Below are 15,136 nucleotides of genomic sequence, written 5' to 3'. Positions count from 1 at the left end.
AGAATGAAACCTTCGGGAACGTGATTTTCTCACCGAACATGATCCAGGAGACTTGAACCCTACTCCAAGAAGTAACAGAGGCGGTCACGAGGGTGCGGGCGCCCCCCCCTAGGGCGCGCCCCCTGCCTCGTGGGCCCCCTGTTGCTCCACCGACGTACTCCTTCCTCCTATATATACCTACGTACCCCCAAATGATCAGAAGAGGAGCCAAAAACCTAATTCCACTGCCGCAACCTCTGTATCCACGAGATCCCATCTTGGGGCCTGTTCCGGAGCTCCGCCGGAGGTGGCATCCACCACGGAGGGCTTCTACATCAACATCATAGCCCCTCCGATGAAGTGTGAGTAGTTTACTTCAGACCTTCGGGTCCATAGCTAGTAGCTAGATGGCTTCTTCTCTCTTTTTGGATCTCAATACAATGTTCTCCCACTCTCTCGTGGAGATCTATTCGATGTAATCTTCTTTTTGCGGTGTGTTTGTTAAGACCGATGAATTGTGGGTTTATGATTCAGCTTATCTATGAATAATATTTGAATCTTCTCTGAATTCTTTTATGTATGATTGAGTTATCTTTGCAAGTCTCTTTGAATTATCCGTTTGATTTGGCCAACTAGATTGGTAGTTCTTGCAATGGGAGAAGTGTTTAGCTTTGGGTTCAATCTTGCGGTGTCCTTTCCCAGTGACAGAAGGGGCAGCAAGGCACGTATTGTATTGTTGCCATCGAGGATAACAAGATGGGGTTTTTATCATATTGCATGAATTTATCCCTCTACATCATGTCATCTTGCTTAAGGCGTTACTCTGTTTTTAACTTAATACTCTAGATGCATGGTGGATAGCGGTCGATGAGTGGAGTAATAGTAGTAGATGCAGAATCGTTTCGGTCTACTTGCCTTGGACGTGATGCCTATATACATGATCATACCTAGATATACTCATAATTATGCTCAATTCTGTCAATTGCTCAACAGTAATTTGTTCACCCACCATAGAATATCTATGCTCTTGAGAGAAGCCACTAGTGAAACCTATGGCCCCCGGGTCTATTCTCATCATATCCATCTCCATTACTTTATTACTTGCTTTGTTTTTTACTTTGCCTTTTACTTTTAACTTTGCATCTATATACCAAAAATACCAAAAATATTATTTATCATCTCTATCAGATCTCACTCTCGTAAGTGACCGTGAAGGGATTGACAACCACTAATCGCGTTGGTTGCTAGGAGCTATCTTTTTGTGTAGGTACGAGGGACTTGTGCGTGCCCTCCTACTGGATTGATACATTGGTTCTCAAAAACTGAGGGAAATACTTACGCTACTTTGCTGCATCATCCTCTCCTCTTCGGGGAAATGCAACGCAGTGCTCAAGAGGTAACAAGAAGAATTTCTGGCGCCGTTGCCAGGGAGGCTCACGCAAGAGCAAGTCAACCATACCAAGTACCCATCACAATCCCTATCTCTCGCATTACATTATTTGCCATTTGCCTCTCGTTTTCCTCTCCCCCACTTCACCCTTGTCGTTTTATTCGCCCTCTCTTTCCCAATCTCCTCCCCTTTTCCCGTTTTCCTTTTCCCGTTGCCTTTCTGTTTGCTTGTGTGTTGGATTACTTGTTGCCATGGCGCAAGATAATACCAAATTGTGTGACTTCTCGAATACCAATAATAATGATTTCCTTAGTACTTCGATTACTCCTCTTGATAATGATGAGTCTTGTGAAATCAATACCGCTTTGCTGAATCTTGTTATGAAAGATCAATTCGCCGGCCTTCCTAGTGAAGATGCCGCTACTCATCTAAACAATTTTGTTGATTTGTGTGATATGCAAAAGAAGAAAGATACGGATAACAGTATTGTCAAATTGAAGTTATTTCCGTTTTCACTTAGAGATCGTGCTAAAGTTTAGTTTTCGTCTTTGCCTAAAAATAGTATTGATTCTTGGAACAAATGCAAAGATGTTTTTATCTCTAAGTATTTTCCTCCCGCTAAGATCATCACTCTTAGGAACGATATTATGAATTTTAAACAACTTGAGCATGAGCATGTTGCCCAATCTTGGGAAAGAATGAAATTGATGCTTCGCAATTGCCCTACTCATGGTTTGAATTTATGGATGATCATACAAAAATTTTATGCCGGATTAAATTTTGCTTCTAGAAATCTTTTAGATTCGGCCGCGGGAGGCACGTTTATGGAAATTACGTTAGGAGATGCTACAAAATTGCTTGATAATATTATGGCTAATTATTCTCAATGGCACACCGAAAGATCTTCTAGTAAAAAGTGCATGCTATAGAAGAAATCAATGTTTTGAGTGAAAAGATGGATGAACTTATGAAGATGTTTGCTACTAAAAATACTCCTCTTGATCCCAATGATATGCCCTTGTCTACTTTGATTGAGAATAATAATGAATCTATGGATGTGAATTTTGTTGGTAGGAATAGTTTTGGAAACAACGCGTATAGAGGGAATTTTAATCCTAGGCCTTATCCTAGTAATCCTTCTAATAATTATGGAAATTCCTACAACAACTCTTATGGAAATTTTAATAAGATGCCCTCTGAATTTAAGAGTAGTGTTAAAGAGTTTATGAATTCACAAAAGAATTTTAATGCTTTGCTTGAAGAGAAATTGCTTAAAGTTGATGATTTGGCTAGGAACGTTGATAGAATTTCTCTTGAAATTGATTCTTTAAAGCTTAGATTTATTCCTCCTAAGTATGATATCAATGATTCTCTCAAAGCCATGAGAATTTCCATTGATGAGTGCAAAGAAAGAACTGCTAGGATGCGTGCTTCCAAAGATGCCTTTATTAAAGCGTGTTCTTCCAATTCCTATGAAAATCAAGATGAAGATCTAAAAGTTATTGATGTGTCCCCCATTAAATCTTTGTTTTGCAATATGAATCTTGATGAAACTGAATATGATCTTCCTTTACCTAGAAGGCGTTCTAAGAATTCGGAGTTTCTAGATCTTGATGATGAAATTGATAAATATGGGATTGAAAGAAATAAAAACCTAGATGTTGCTAAACCCACTATTTTGGATCTCAAGGAATTTAATTATGAAAATTGCTCTTTAATTGATTGTATTTCTTTGTTGCAATCCGTGCTAGATTCTCTTCATGCTTATAGTCAAAATAAGGCCTTTACCGAACACATTGTTGATGCCTTGATGCAATCTTATGAAGAAAAACTTGAGTTGAAAGTTTCTATCCCTAGAAAACTCTATGATGAGTGGGAACCTACTATTAAAATTAAAATTAAAGATTATGAGTTTCATGCTTTGTGTGATTTGGGTGCTAGTGTCTCCACTATTCCAGAAACTTTGTGTGATTTGCTAGATTTCCGTGACTTTGATGATTGCTCTCTAAACTTGCATCTTGTGGATTCCACTATTAAAAAGCCTATGAGAAGAATTAATGATGTTCTTATTGTTGCAAATAGGAATTATGTGCCCGTAGATTTTATCGTTCTTGATATAGATTGCAATCCTTCATGTCCTATTATTCTTGATAGACCTTTCCTTAAAACGATTGGTGTAATTATTGATATGAAGGAAGGGAATATTAGATTCAAATTTCACTTAAAAAAGGCATGGAACACTTCCCTAGAAAAAAAATAAAATTACTATATAAATCTATCATGAGAGCCACTTATGGATTGCCTACCAAAGATGGCAATACCTAGATCTATCCTTGCTTTTATGCCTAGCTAGGGGCATTAAACAATAGCGCTTGCTGGGAGGCAACCCAATTTTATTTTTTGTTTTTTGTTTTTGCTTCTGTTTAGGAATAAATAATCCATCTAGCCTCTGTTTAGATGTGGTTTTATGTTTAATTAGTGTTTGTGCCAAGTAAAACTTATAGGATAATCTACGATGATAAGTTGATTTGATTCTGCTGAAAAGCAGAAACTTTGCACGCACGAATATAATTTTATTAAATCACAGAAACGTGCTTTTGCGTTGATTCTTTTTTCTGCTGTTCATAAACAAATTGTCCAGTACTTCCTATTTTGGTAGGATTTTTAGAGTAGCAGAAATTCGCGTTAGTTACAGATTGCTACAGACTGTTCTGTTTTTAACAGATTCTATTTTGCATGTGTTGTTTGCTTATTTTGATGAATCTATGGCTAGTAAAATAGTTTATAATCCATATAAAGTTGGAATACATTAGGTTTAACACCAATACTAGTAAACATGCACATGCAACGCACAGTAAAATAGTTTATAATCCATAAAAAGTTGGAATACAGTAGGTTTAACACCAATACTAGTAAACATGCACGTGCAACGCACATATAGTTAAGAAGCTATGATTTGCTCTCTCTCTCCTACCCTCTCCTGCTAAGGGGATAAGAACATCTACGATCAGACTGGGCTCCTGCTTCAGTGAACCCAAAAATATGCCACTCCAGAATAATATGCCTGACTCTCCTCCCACCTCGCTCGTGGTTCAGTGAACCCAAAAATTATCGATAACACATCATTCCTGGCATATTTTATCTTTCGATGGAAACAAAAGAGTGTACTATGTTAGTTACAACCAGCTGACTAACAAGATCGGGTCAATCATCTAATCAATTTTAGGAACACCTAAATTCTTACCAACACAGGTAGTTCATGCACGAATTTATTGCTCTCCTCACACACACAACTTCATTTAAAATAAAACCAGGTAACCGAGTCTTCAGATGGTTAATCTTTTCCTAGACGTTCCAGATGCGGCATATTGAGAACATCTTGGCCTATATGTAAATGAAGAAAAAAAAATCATATGAAATACTCCCTCCGTCCAAAAATACTTGTCATCAAAATGGATAAAAAACGATGTATCTAGAACTAAAATACATCTAGATACATTCTCTTTTATTAATTTTGATGACAAGTATTTCCGGACGGAGGGAGTAGTATGTTAGTAATCTCGAAACACAATTCTCTGATTTGAAACCACAGTCTCCCACACTTAAGTCTTCTTAGACAGTAATAATTGCTATCAAGCGAAACATCAAAATAGCTAAGAATTATCAAGATAGCTCAGAAATAGAAAATGGATTAATCAGCATTCTCATTTTACTCGAGAAAATATCATTCTTTCAATATCCAAAATTAGAAATTGTCAATGGTTTAGTATGATTGACACATTTACTGGGGATGTGATCATGTCATCTGTTCTCTGACGTCCCACAAGATTACTAAAAATAGAGAGATTGTTTGCATATAGATCACTAAATTTCTGGTAGAAAATAATGGCTGAAACTTTACTTTAAAATGCAATGCTCAAATGTAGCAAAAACTCATTTCATTTTTTCCATGAACATGCTACGTGTATAAATATATTATTAAGAAGAGAATAGTACATCAACCTAATGAAGGCCGACAGGAACAGCGACGCCACAAAGTTTAAACAACCGTGAAACAAAAGAAGACACGACCTGAAACTAAACTTTGTTGTCTCTTCAGCAAATTATTTCCATGGATGTGACAAGTGACATGCCAGTTTAAATGAAGTAAATGAACAATGCATTTTCTAGATCTCAATTCTTAAACCCACAACTAATCATAGCTCCAATTTTACCCATTATCCTAAAATGCAACTCTATTTCTCCACAACTATTACTCCAACCATCACTTCTGTATTCATGCAAAGTCCAAATATGTTGTCAAAGAAAGTAATGCACCAATGGTAGCCAAGTTAGACGAGCGTACTAATTTTGCATTGCCAAATAATCACCTAAACTTTGCCCCAAGACTCCATCGATGCCATGGGGAGTGGGATGATGGCCGGCAAGGCAGTCATAAATGCAATAAATCTTTGAAAAAATAATCGACGGAGATTCAGGATAAGATGCAGTGGAGCTCAGCTGAAATTTTGTGATGAATTGTTTTTAGAAGAACAGAATATAGCAAAATCAGTGCATGACCGAAGCCATAGAAATTATTGATCAAAGTATCATCCATTAATAATTGTGTTCATTTTAGATTTTTGGTGCACATGTCAGCATCAAGTATCTAAACATGAGCTTCGCATAGATTTAAAAAATATATGAATATGAATAAATATATTGAATGTCTAATCATGCTAACAATGAAGGATGGTAGAAACTCACCAGCTTCTTGATAGTCCCAGTGTTTATACTTATCTAGCAACATGGCTTCTAGGCAGACAATACTCTGTAAGCAGCAGATTGTTCTGGCCGGAGACGCTTCACGAATTGCTTCAGAACCAAGGATGTTGACACTCATCGATCCATTTTTGATCTGGCTCACCAGCTGCCACTTGACACAGTAGTTGCAGCTTAAGTTACAGGTTAGTAAAAATTAAACTGACGAACAAAAAGTAGCTCCAGCTCCTGCTTGAGAACTCATACCATTTCTATTACAATTTGTAAAAATACCTAACCAACAAATGGTAACTGGCATGCATTGCCAATCACCCGGGAGCACCCTCTACATGACAATGGTAAGTAGCAAAGCGCTGCAATGATCATGTGGTTCCCACCCTCTTCCACCGTCTCCACTCTCCAACGATCATTGTACTCTTTCTTCCTGCAGTTGCATATCTTTTTTCATGTATAAGAAACATAGAGTTTGATGGACAAAATATTTTATGAAACTTATAGCAGTCAAAAGCATCTACAAATGAAAAACCCATAAGTTCACTATTTATCTCTTTTACAACATTGCTGGATTTTCAGTTCATGTAATGGAGCAAATGCAAGGAGGAACATATCGATCAGGTTGATGGCAGTATACTTCAAGACCCTCTCCTACTTCGTCTTAAGTTTTTCTAATTCCCTCACCAGATTCGGAAATCACAACTCACCTCAGTTTTTGGTTCATATATAAACAAACGTTTAAAATGCACATACATGGCCAAAACCGGGATTCTGAGTAATCTAATTTAACACCATTCTCATTGAGAAAAATAACATACATGTCGAACCAGAATGTGGAGCTCGCTGGCACGAACAGCGCCCGTTTGCCCGACACCTCCATCATGGCACACACCGCCGCCACGACCTGTTGGTACGTGACGAAGAACCTCTGCGCGGCCGCCTCGATGGCCTGGAAAGCCTGCACCAGCTCCACCTCTCTTTCCATTTCCTCTGCAGGAAGGCAATAGAGTTTGAGATGCATCAGACTTTTAGAAAGTAACTCTGAACTTCATGTATATTTTTCCAGAACTTTTAATTTCAAACTTGATTGCAGGCCAAAAGCTTATATGCACATGCTGAACCATCCAGATAACAAGTTAGGGCTGCATACTTACTGTTTTTTGTACAGAAAATCACCTTAACAAACTTGTCTATCTAGAATTTCATTAAAGTATTGTAATTTTTCATACATAAAACTAAATGGTTAAGTTTTTGCAGTCTAGATATGTCTTAAAAACACAAATGGTTATGATTTAACATTGAACAGAAAACATCAAATGTGCAGTCATGAAAATAACTGAAAATTGTTCTTCCCCCATAACATAGGATTACAAGGTTGAGGAGCATACTGTTGTCATGTCAATTTCCAAAACAACACATGAATTGTGATGTTTACTGGTGGAGCCTGTATAGGTGTTATTTCTCGTAGTGATAGCCAAAATGGCCTTACAGTTGCATGAACTAAATGATGCTACCTAAATCGGTATTAATAATAGTGTCAAACCATTATACATACATAGTTTGGATTTGCATAATCACTTACTTCCATGTAGAAAAGTCAGTCATCTTAAGACATTGTCCAATCACCATTTACTCGTGCAGTTCTTGCAACCAAGACACTTTGGTCTGTGGATCCACGCAAGTAACAAATACAGTACCCACACATAGGAAGGAGACTCAAGCAAGCAGTGGTTACCTGCAGGCGGTGAAGGTGCATGCATCCACCCTGTCGATGTTAGATCTTGCTGTGCAAATCTGGTGCCCTATAAATTGCTCTCGCTCGTTGTGGTTGATATAAGAACTTGTCCATCAAGTTCAGTACGACGGAAAATCAACATGTCGTCAACTTGCCATCAACTTCAGTACAACGCAAAATCAACATGTCATTAGCGAAATCAGTTCATGAAGGAATTATTTCTTAGCTTGATGAAGAGAGAATAGTTTTCATTCGGTTGTTGGTGATGGCGCACCGGGACGCGACTTGGTGAGGCGAGATGCTTCGTTGCTTACCTGTAAGAGGTGGCGACTATTCCTTCATGCGGCTGAGGGCTGTGCCGGCAGCGGTTCCGCAGCTTGTATTGGTGGCGCGTGGAGGGACAAGTAGGATGATCCCAGCGGCGGCAACGGCGGCAAAAGTCGGCCCACAGTCATGGCTCCGACGACGGCTCGCATAAGGATGAGGTGGTGGTTCCAATGGCAGAGGCAGCCTGGGTCGCCTGCTCGGGGAAGTGAGGAGCGCGCCGGTGCGGTGAGGGCGATGTATGGGGAAGCGGGGAGATCCGGCGAGGCGGCGGGGAGATCCGGCGAGGCTGCGAGGGGGCGGGGAGGGAGGCGAGCGGGCGGAGGCTGGGCTGAGCGGGGGCGGCGTGAAGGGGAGGCGGCGGGCGGGGCGAGCGGCGGAGGCGGGGCAGCGAGCGGAGGCGGGGAAACTGTGGTGCGGGTGGGCGGGCAGTTGGCGAAGTGGATCGTGCATATTAGCGTTAACGAAGACTAGTAAGTTTGCGCGTGCAACCCACGTCTCCGCTAATGCTCTTTTCAAAGATTCATCTACTCCCAATCAAATATACCTTGTGTGCATGTCTCATACTTATGTATACTTATGTTGTTGATGGTAGTATAAGATGACATACATAAAAAACAGCCAACGCCGCCGGAGACAACTACCCTACTATCTACACGCTTCAAGCACAGATCTGAGGTCCCCCCACTCCCCTGTCGCTGAAGTAGCGGCCAGAGAGGGAGGGAACCGTCGATCCAGCCGTCGGCGGAGCGAGGGATCGAGGGGAACCTCCTTTTCGCCTCTCCTGTCACTATAGCACGGGGGAGGGTCAGTCGCAACCAAGAAAGCTCCAGGTGCTCGCCTCTTTGACGAATACCGTTGAGTTTCTTTCTTTGTATCGCTATGTTATATTAGGTTTATGAAAGTCAAACTTCAGTTCAAAAAAGTCAAACTTTGATCAAACTCATAGAAATAAATTAACATCCAACAATACCCTGGATATTGTGCCATCCTTGTAATTCCCAAAACAGACAAACGCCCGCTTCTCCTCTCGCATGCCCTCTGTTAGCCACAAATGCTCATGTGTGAGAGAGATGCTGGAGGCACACCGCCACTGCTCACGCCTCTCCCTCTGCACTTTCTATGCCATTGAATTTCAAAGCCATCCACAAGATCGCCTAGGCGCCTCACCACCAAACAAGTCTTCAGGAGCTTGTTGATGTCGTCTCCGAGCTAGTGCCACTTTGGGCCACCGAAATCAGTCGAGGTAAGCTTGCGGTAGGCCTAGTCCGAGAGAACAAGCAAGGTTTATAGTACTCATCTTTACAGAAGCTCGGAAATGCCTGAACAGTCTCATAAACAAAATCATGCATGGCAATAAAATTGTCCCGGTGACAAAAAAATGCCAATGTAAATAAGTGAACGAATGTGTTCATCATTAGTTGTTGGTGTCACATTTTCCTGTAAAAATAATAAATATGTAAGAATGTGAGCACATGGTTGTCAGTGCCCAAAATATATATTTTATGTGTGAAGAAACGACACCCACAGGGCGTTTCCTATAGTTGTGATCAAATTAACATGAGGATCTTGCAGCATCTTCAAAATGACCCCTTGTGTTCCCCCTCCCGGCTTGATTGAAGTAGCCCTCAAAGAGTCTGTGGAGGGATGGCTTCCCGAACATCAGCTCGTATGCAGGCACTAGCATCCTAGTATTAAGCACCAACATAATATAAGTTGGACGTTTGGAGTTATTTTTTATGGGACGTTCAGAGTTAGTTAATTAGGAAATCGGCTGGCCACTTTTTAGATCAAAATGCCATTATCAATGTTTATCAGAGTCAGTCACTTTTGACAGGACATTCGGAGTCCGTTTTTTAGATCCTTTTACAGCCCAAGCTAATTTTTTAGATGCCATGAGTTTAATCCTTAATCTCTTGCATCGGCCAAGGGTTCAAATTGTAAGTTTCGGCTGTATGTGTAGGAAAGAACTGCAATCAAAAGGGCAGTGTTGGATGAACAGGGAAAATAGAGCTCTTATATTAGGCAGAAATATAAACCAAAATTTGATGAACATTTTGCAAATCTTCTACAACATGATTTTTTTTTCATAAACTACAAAATAGGAAAACTCTGACCAAGTTAGCACACAAATTACAACAAAGTAAACAAGATATATGTTATCTTCTCACAGCTATGCTGCCTTTTGTTTTTCTTGCAAGACCGAGCTTTGTGAATTAACATTAAGGTTTCATAGGTCCATAAGAAATAGATTATCTGAATTAGAAATGCTAAAATATATAGCTCTTTTACCTAGTGAGGCAGCCATATAAATCCATCGTACAATGCTGCATGAAACTTCAACAAATCATAATTAGTACACAATTCCAGGAGCAGATGGGTAAAGAACAATACAGGATCTTGCAAATGAAATCAACGCCTACATCAGTAAAGTTCTACAATACACACCTGCAGATCCTCCCCCACTCCTTTCCTCATCCAGTAATGATTCATATACCACAACCCTCTAAAATTTCAGAGACCTCTTTTGAACGATAAACTCATGTTTCCTCGGTGCCGTTGTTGCTTCCATTCAACATGGCAACATAGAGTGCAGCACGCGGTTCCTTGAAACATCATATAAATTCTATCAAATGCAATATTTCTATGCACTTTATTTGTTTTTGTTCTGCAAGATTGGACTAAACTGATGAACTAAAAAGAAATTTTGGTATATGACACCACAATAAGCACTGGCATCTCCCAATACAATAACCCACTCGATAAAGAGGCAAAATTAGCTAACAATGCTTCTCTTCATTGGAGGTAAATCCGGTTCCTCCTCTGCCACAACAGGATTATGCTTAATTAAGTGCCCACAGCCACACTTTATAAACCCCACCGATTAGAAGGACACTGCACACAGACACATAGACATTCCCCTTGTTAGTAGGTTTATAGCTAGTGTCTTAACTCTTAAGTGCCTTTCGAACCTAAAATAAATTGTGTACTTGCATACATTTCACTTGTGTTGTTCAACAAAAGGCTAGTAGATGGATTACCGAATTAAGCGCAAGCAACAAAAAGGGTGATTTAGCAACCTACGAACCATAATATGTGGGGAAGTCGTCAATCTACAAACCAAAGCAGTGTGAGATCATCGTGGTCAGTTCATCATTCTACGAATCAAAAAGGTGAGAGCTCGTGCAAGTAGCTAAGACGAACAACACAAACATTTCCTTCTTCAGCTTCTCCTCATGCTCATCGTCCTCTGCGGCATAGTAAGATTGCACGTGCAACACACGTCTTGGCTAAAACTCCTTTTAAAGATACATCTACTCCTAATCAAAAATGCTTTGTTTGTAGTTATATTTCTTTATGGCAGATGCCTGCACGTGCAACACCGTTATAAGCTTAGCAAGAAATTTTCTCGGTCCCCTCTTAAACATGTGTGAACAAAATAAGCTACTAATCTCCTCTTAAATCAAAACAATGCTCCCCTAATCAATAATCAGAGCATTCCCGCACAAAAACCTCAACAGCAATCTTCTCTTTATCAGCCGCTCACCATTTGTGTCGCCACCATTGACATCTTCGGCACACTACACCGGCTTTGGCAGCAATGAAGGCGATGGTAGATCCCGTGGGACTGCTGCGCATGGTACCAGGCCAAGCTGCTCACTCCAACGATGAAAGCGACCACCCACAGCAAACATTGGATGGTCATTATGTGTTGCAAAGCAACTCAAGCACATATGTATTGGTTGAAGTTTCACGGCTGTAGTGGCGAAAAATAGTCTTAGTTGTTGCATAGAACAAGAAGGATCTGATGCTTCAATATCGAGCAAAATAGTGTACTATCCTCACCAGTATCGAGCAACATATTTTCTCTCACATTCTCTGTTGGTTTAAAAACATGGTTAGCTGAATAATCCTAGACCGGGGTTTGAAATATTCTACAAAGGTAGTTTTAAAGAATCTTGTAATGATGTGTGAAAACATCAGATTGTCAAAAATAATTACACATCACAATAAGCAGGCAAGGAACCATGCCATGATTTCTGATCTTCTGTATATACCGATTTTGGACAAATGGTAGGCAATAATCATGTTCATTTTTTAAACCAATTTGTAAATCAAGGCAATACAACGTGGAATTCAAACTTCAGTCATAACAGGTGAAGAATGATTACCAATATATCCACATCAGAGGCCTATATTAAGAAACAATGAAACTGCCGCTAGGATGGTGAATGAGAAGTCAACATCCAACATGAATAGATAGACAGTAGGTAGATAACAAGTTAACCTTATCTTCCTGCTGAATCTTGGATATGACCCCAGTATTGCGAACCAATGGCTTTGTTTTTTCACAAATGGATCCTTTTCCCTTAGTTTTTCTATCAAAACAAACAACTTTTCCCGGGATAACCACCATATATATGTCCGTTTGACAACAACTTGCACCATCCACCTGGCATGGTTCTTAGTTGATTGCGCCTATTCTTCTGCTCTCACATGATACAAATCAGACAATGTCGTGTAATGCTCCAATAATCAGACAATTAAGATGCAGAATTATATATAGACTCAATCTTCTTAGTGAAGACATCTTAACATGTGTTGACATTCACAAAACTGTCAGTAATGATTTTATAGATGACAAAAGCAAATTTATGCTATGCCAACAGAATTACCAGTACATATTTTATTGAAATACATACGTACATGTACATTCAGTAGTCTATCAGATTTTATTCTTGTTAGAACATGCAGAAGATTTTAATAAAAGGTAAATAGACAAATACTAATCCAAGTAATATCAACATTGGGATGCTCTGGTTTATATATCCATGCTCTGATTTCTTGTGCGATATATTTTCCAAGTAATACCAATCTGATTGAAAACAAAATACAGAACAACATTGTGAAAATATATTGCTAATGATAAACATTGTTCCCAGAAAAAGGTCAATAGCAGTACTTACTTCAGCATAACTAAGAAATACTATGTTGGTTTAATGTGATCACCAATGTCTTGATAATCTGCAATACAATAAAGAATAGTATCATTTGTTTAGTAATAACAAGCACAATCCATCAGATTGGAGTTCCAAGTATGAACAAGGGCTATATAACATATCCTTGATTTTGGGCCCATCCCTGTCATTCTGTATAAAATCCAATACCACAAAAATAACGAAAAATCCTTCATTACACTGACAGTTCTTGGTCAGGCTTCTATCATAAAGGCAAGTGTTGCCGCGCCTGTCCATTTTAGAAATGAAATATAGAAATGTTTGCGAAAACTTGCACATCGGAGAACATGATGTAGATAATGAATCTAACCTAGGAATATATAATATAATATAATAAATATCCTATATGCTTTTGTTTCTTCTATTTCGTTTACATATTTTCACATTTCTATTGAATAGGATTCAAAAATCATTTCTTTAAGTGGAAACCCGCATAAAAGAGGACATCACTTATAGTTATAGACATTAAGGATATTATAGTATAAATCTAGCATGACTCCACCCTCCTTAAAGTTTGACTAATTTGAATTACATAGGTGGTGGGGCATATTTATAACAAGTCATAACTAATACATCTGTATAAATGTTTTCTCTACATTCGCTCTATATTACAAGGCTAGCATCTTCTACTGTTGCACATAACTGAAATCTAAAAGGAAGGTCACATTACCAAGAATTCAACTTTGGTTGATAAGCACTATGTCGAGAGCCAAGCAATATGCAAAGATGGGAACAATAATCTCAAAAAATCTTTTACCACCCTCGTCCATCTCGATGAAAGATTAAAATAACTATAGAAAAGATAGATGGTACAAAATCTCGTACCATGACATGACAAGCTCAACGATGGCACAAACGAGCGACTAAACTGATGTATACCATGCAGATTGTAGACTTACGAAATTAACTTCACCAGCTGCTAACAAAACATAACATGTGTGTCCTAATTCCTAAATGGGCGTTGATGGCCTACAATGATCAGAGGACCAGTCCTCTTATGGTTCTATCTACAGGGATCTCGTGTGTTGACAGAATCAACATGCATGTGGCCTCAAAACAGAAAGAAACATTGATTTGATAGGTAATACTTCAGATCTAGCCAACAGCAGGATAAATCATGCCAATATTTTGTATGGACAGGTTTGATAGCGATCAAAACGTACCCAATATGCATAACCTTTGGCATGCGATCCAAACGCCCGAGCTCTCTGTGACGCCCGGATAATCAGGTTACAGTAATCCCACGTTAACGATGCCACGTCACCTCGCTTACTGTTGATAAACTCTCGATAGTTCAAAACCGATCCAAATTCAAATTTAATTAAAGGCAAACATCAAAGTTTTCAAACATTAAAAATAAAATGTTCTGGTTGTGCCAAATAATGTTTAGATATTTAAGGTGAAGGAAACACACTTTTACAGAATACATAAATATTTTAAATTGAATTAAAACATAAAAGGAAATAAATAAAAGAAAAGGAATAAAAAAAAGAAAACCTAACAAAACTAAAGAGAAAAGGAAACAACCCCCCTCCCACTGGCCAACTGGGCCAAGGCCCAGCCGAGCGACCCAACCGGCCCACCCCACTCCCTATACACACCCTGCCCAAACCCTAATCCACCACCACACCCCCACTCGCCCCCCCACGCGCTCTACTCCCTCCCCAGATTCCCCTGGATCGAGATTGATCCCCCCCCACTCTCTCTCGCACCCCTCCCGCTCGATCTAGAGCCGCCGCCGCCGCCCGTCTCCGGCTCGCCTACCCCCCCCCCCCCGCTCCTCTTCCTCGATCCGATGGGAAGGGGCAATGAGCCCGATGCCCCCTTCATCGACGCCGTCGCCGTACGACACAACCGCCGCCCGAGGACCTCACCGGAGGCCACCTCGCCGAACCTCCCCCGCCGGACTGCTTCGCCCTCCCTCGCTGGACTGCC

General features: G+C 39.8%; 1 protein-coding gene across 7 annotated transcripts; it reads right to left on the bottom strand.

The window, feature by feature from the left end:
- Positions 1–4,171: 4,171 nt before the first annotated feature.
- On the bottom strand, positions 4,172–8,625 carry LOC123070114 (uncharacterized). 7 transcript variants are annotated; one of them, XR_006433395.1, is made up of 6 exons: positions 8,174–8,560; positions 7,860–8,020; positions 6,943–7,114; positions 6,116–6,554; positions 5,740–5,869; positions 4,172–4,753 (listed from the first exon to the last, which is right to left on the bottom strand). XR_006433395.1 is itself a non-coding variant. In XM_044493139.1 (4 exons), exons 2-4 carry the CDS (start codon positions 7,882–7,884, stop codon positions 6,404–6,406), a joined length of 348 nt encoding a protein of 115 aa, XP_044349074.1. In that variant the 5' UTR covers positions 7,885–8,020; positions 8,174–8,556; the 3' UTR covers positions 4,816–6,403. The 7 variants fall into 7 exon arrangements, 1 of the variants encoding a protein (XP_044349074.1); XR_006433396.1 differs by lacking the exon at positions 5,740–5,869 and having other exon boundaries at positions 4,178–4,511; positions 4,614–4,753; positions 8,174–8,559; XR_006433393.1 differs by having other exon boundaries at positions 4,175–4,753; positions 5,740–6,554; positions 8,174–8,559.
- Positions 8,626–15,136: the final 6,511 nt, after the last annotated feature.

The sequence above is a fragment of the Triticum aestivum genome, chromosome 3B (assembly GCF_018294505.1).
Source record: "Triticum aestivum cultivar Chinese Spring chromosome 3B, IWGSC CS RefSeq v2.1, whole genome shotgun sequence".
Taxonomy (NCBI): Eukaryota; Viridiplantae; Streptophyta; class Magnoliopsida; order Poales; family Poaceae; genus Triticum; species Triticum aestivum.
Note: the sequence above shows the minus strand (reverse complement) of the source record. Positions and strands in the feature narration are given on the sequence as shown.

What these genes read in the sequence shown, in the direction of transcription:
- LOC123070114 (XM_044493139.1), bottom strand. Translation starts at nt 7,884, where the DNA reads ATGCATGCACCTTCACCGCCTGCAG. An exon ending in TGCACCTTCACCGCCTGCAG is followed by an intron (nt 7,115 to 7,859) that starts GTAACCACTGCT and finishes GCCTTCCTGCAG; the next exon opens with AGGAAATGGAAAGAGAGGTG. An exon ending in TCCACATTCTGGTTCGACAT is followed by an intron (nt 6,555 to 6,942) that starts GTATGTTATTTT and finishes ATGCAACTGCAG; the next exon opens with GAAGAAAGAGTACAATGATC.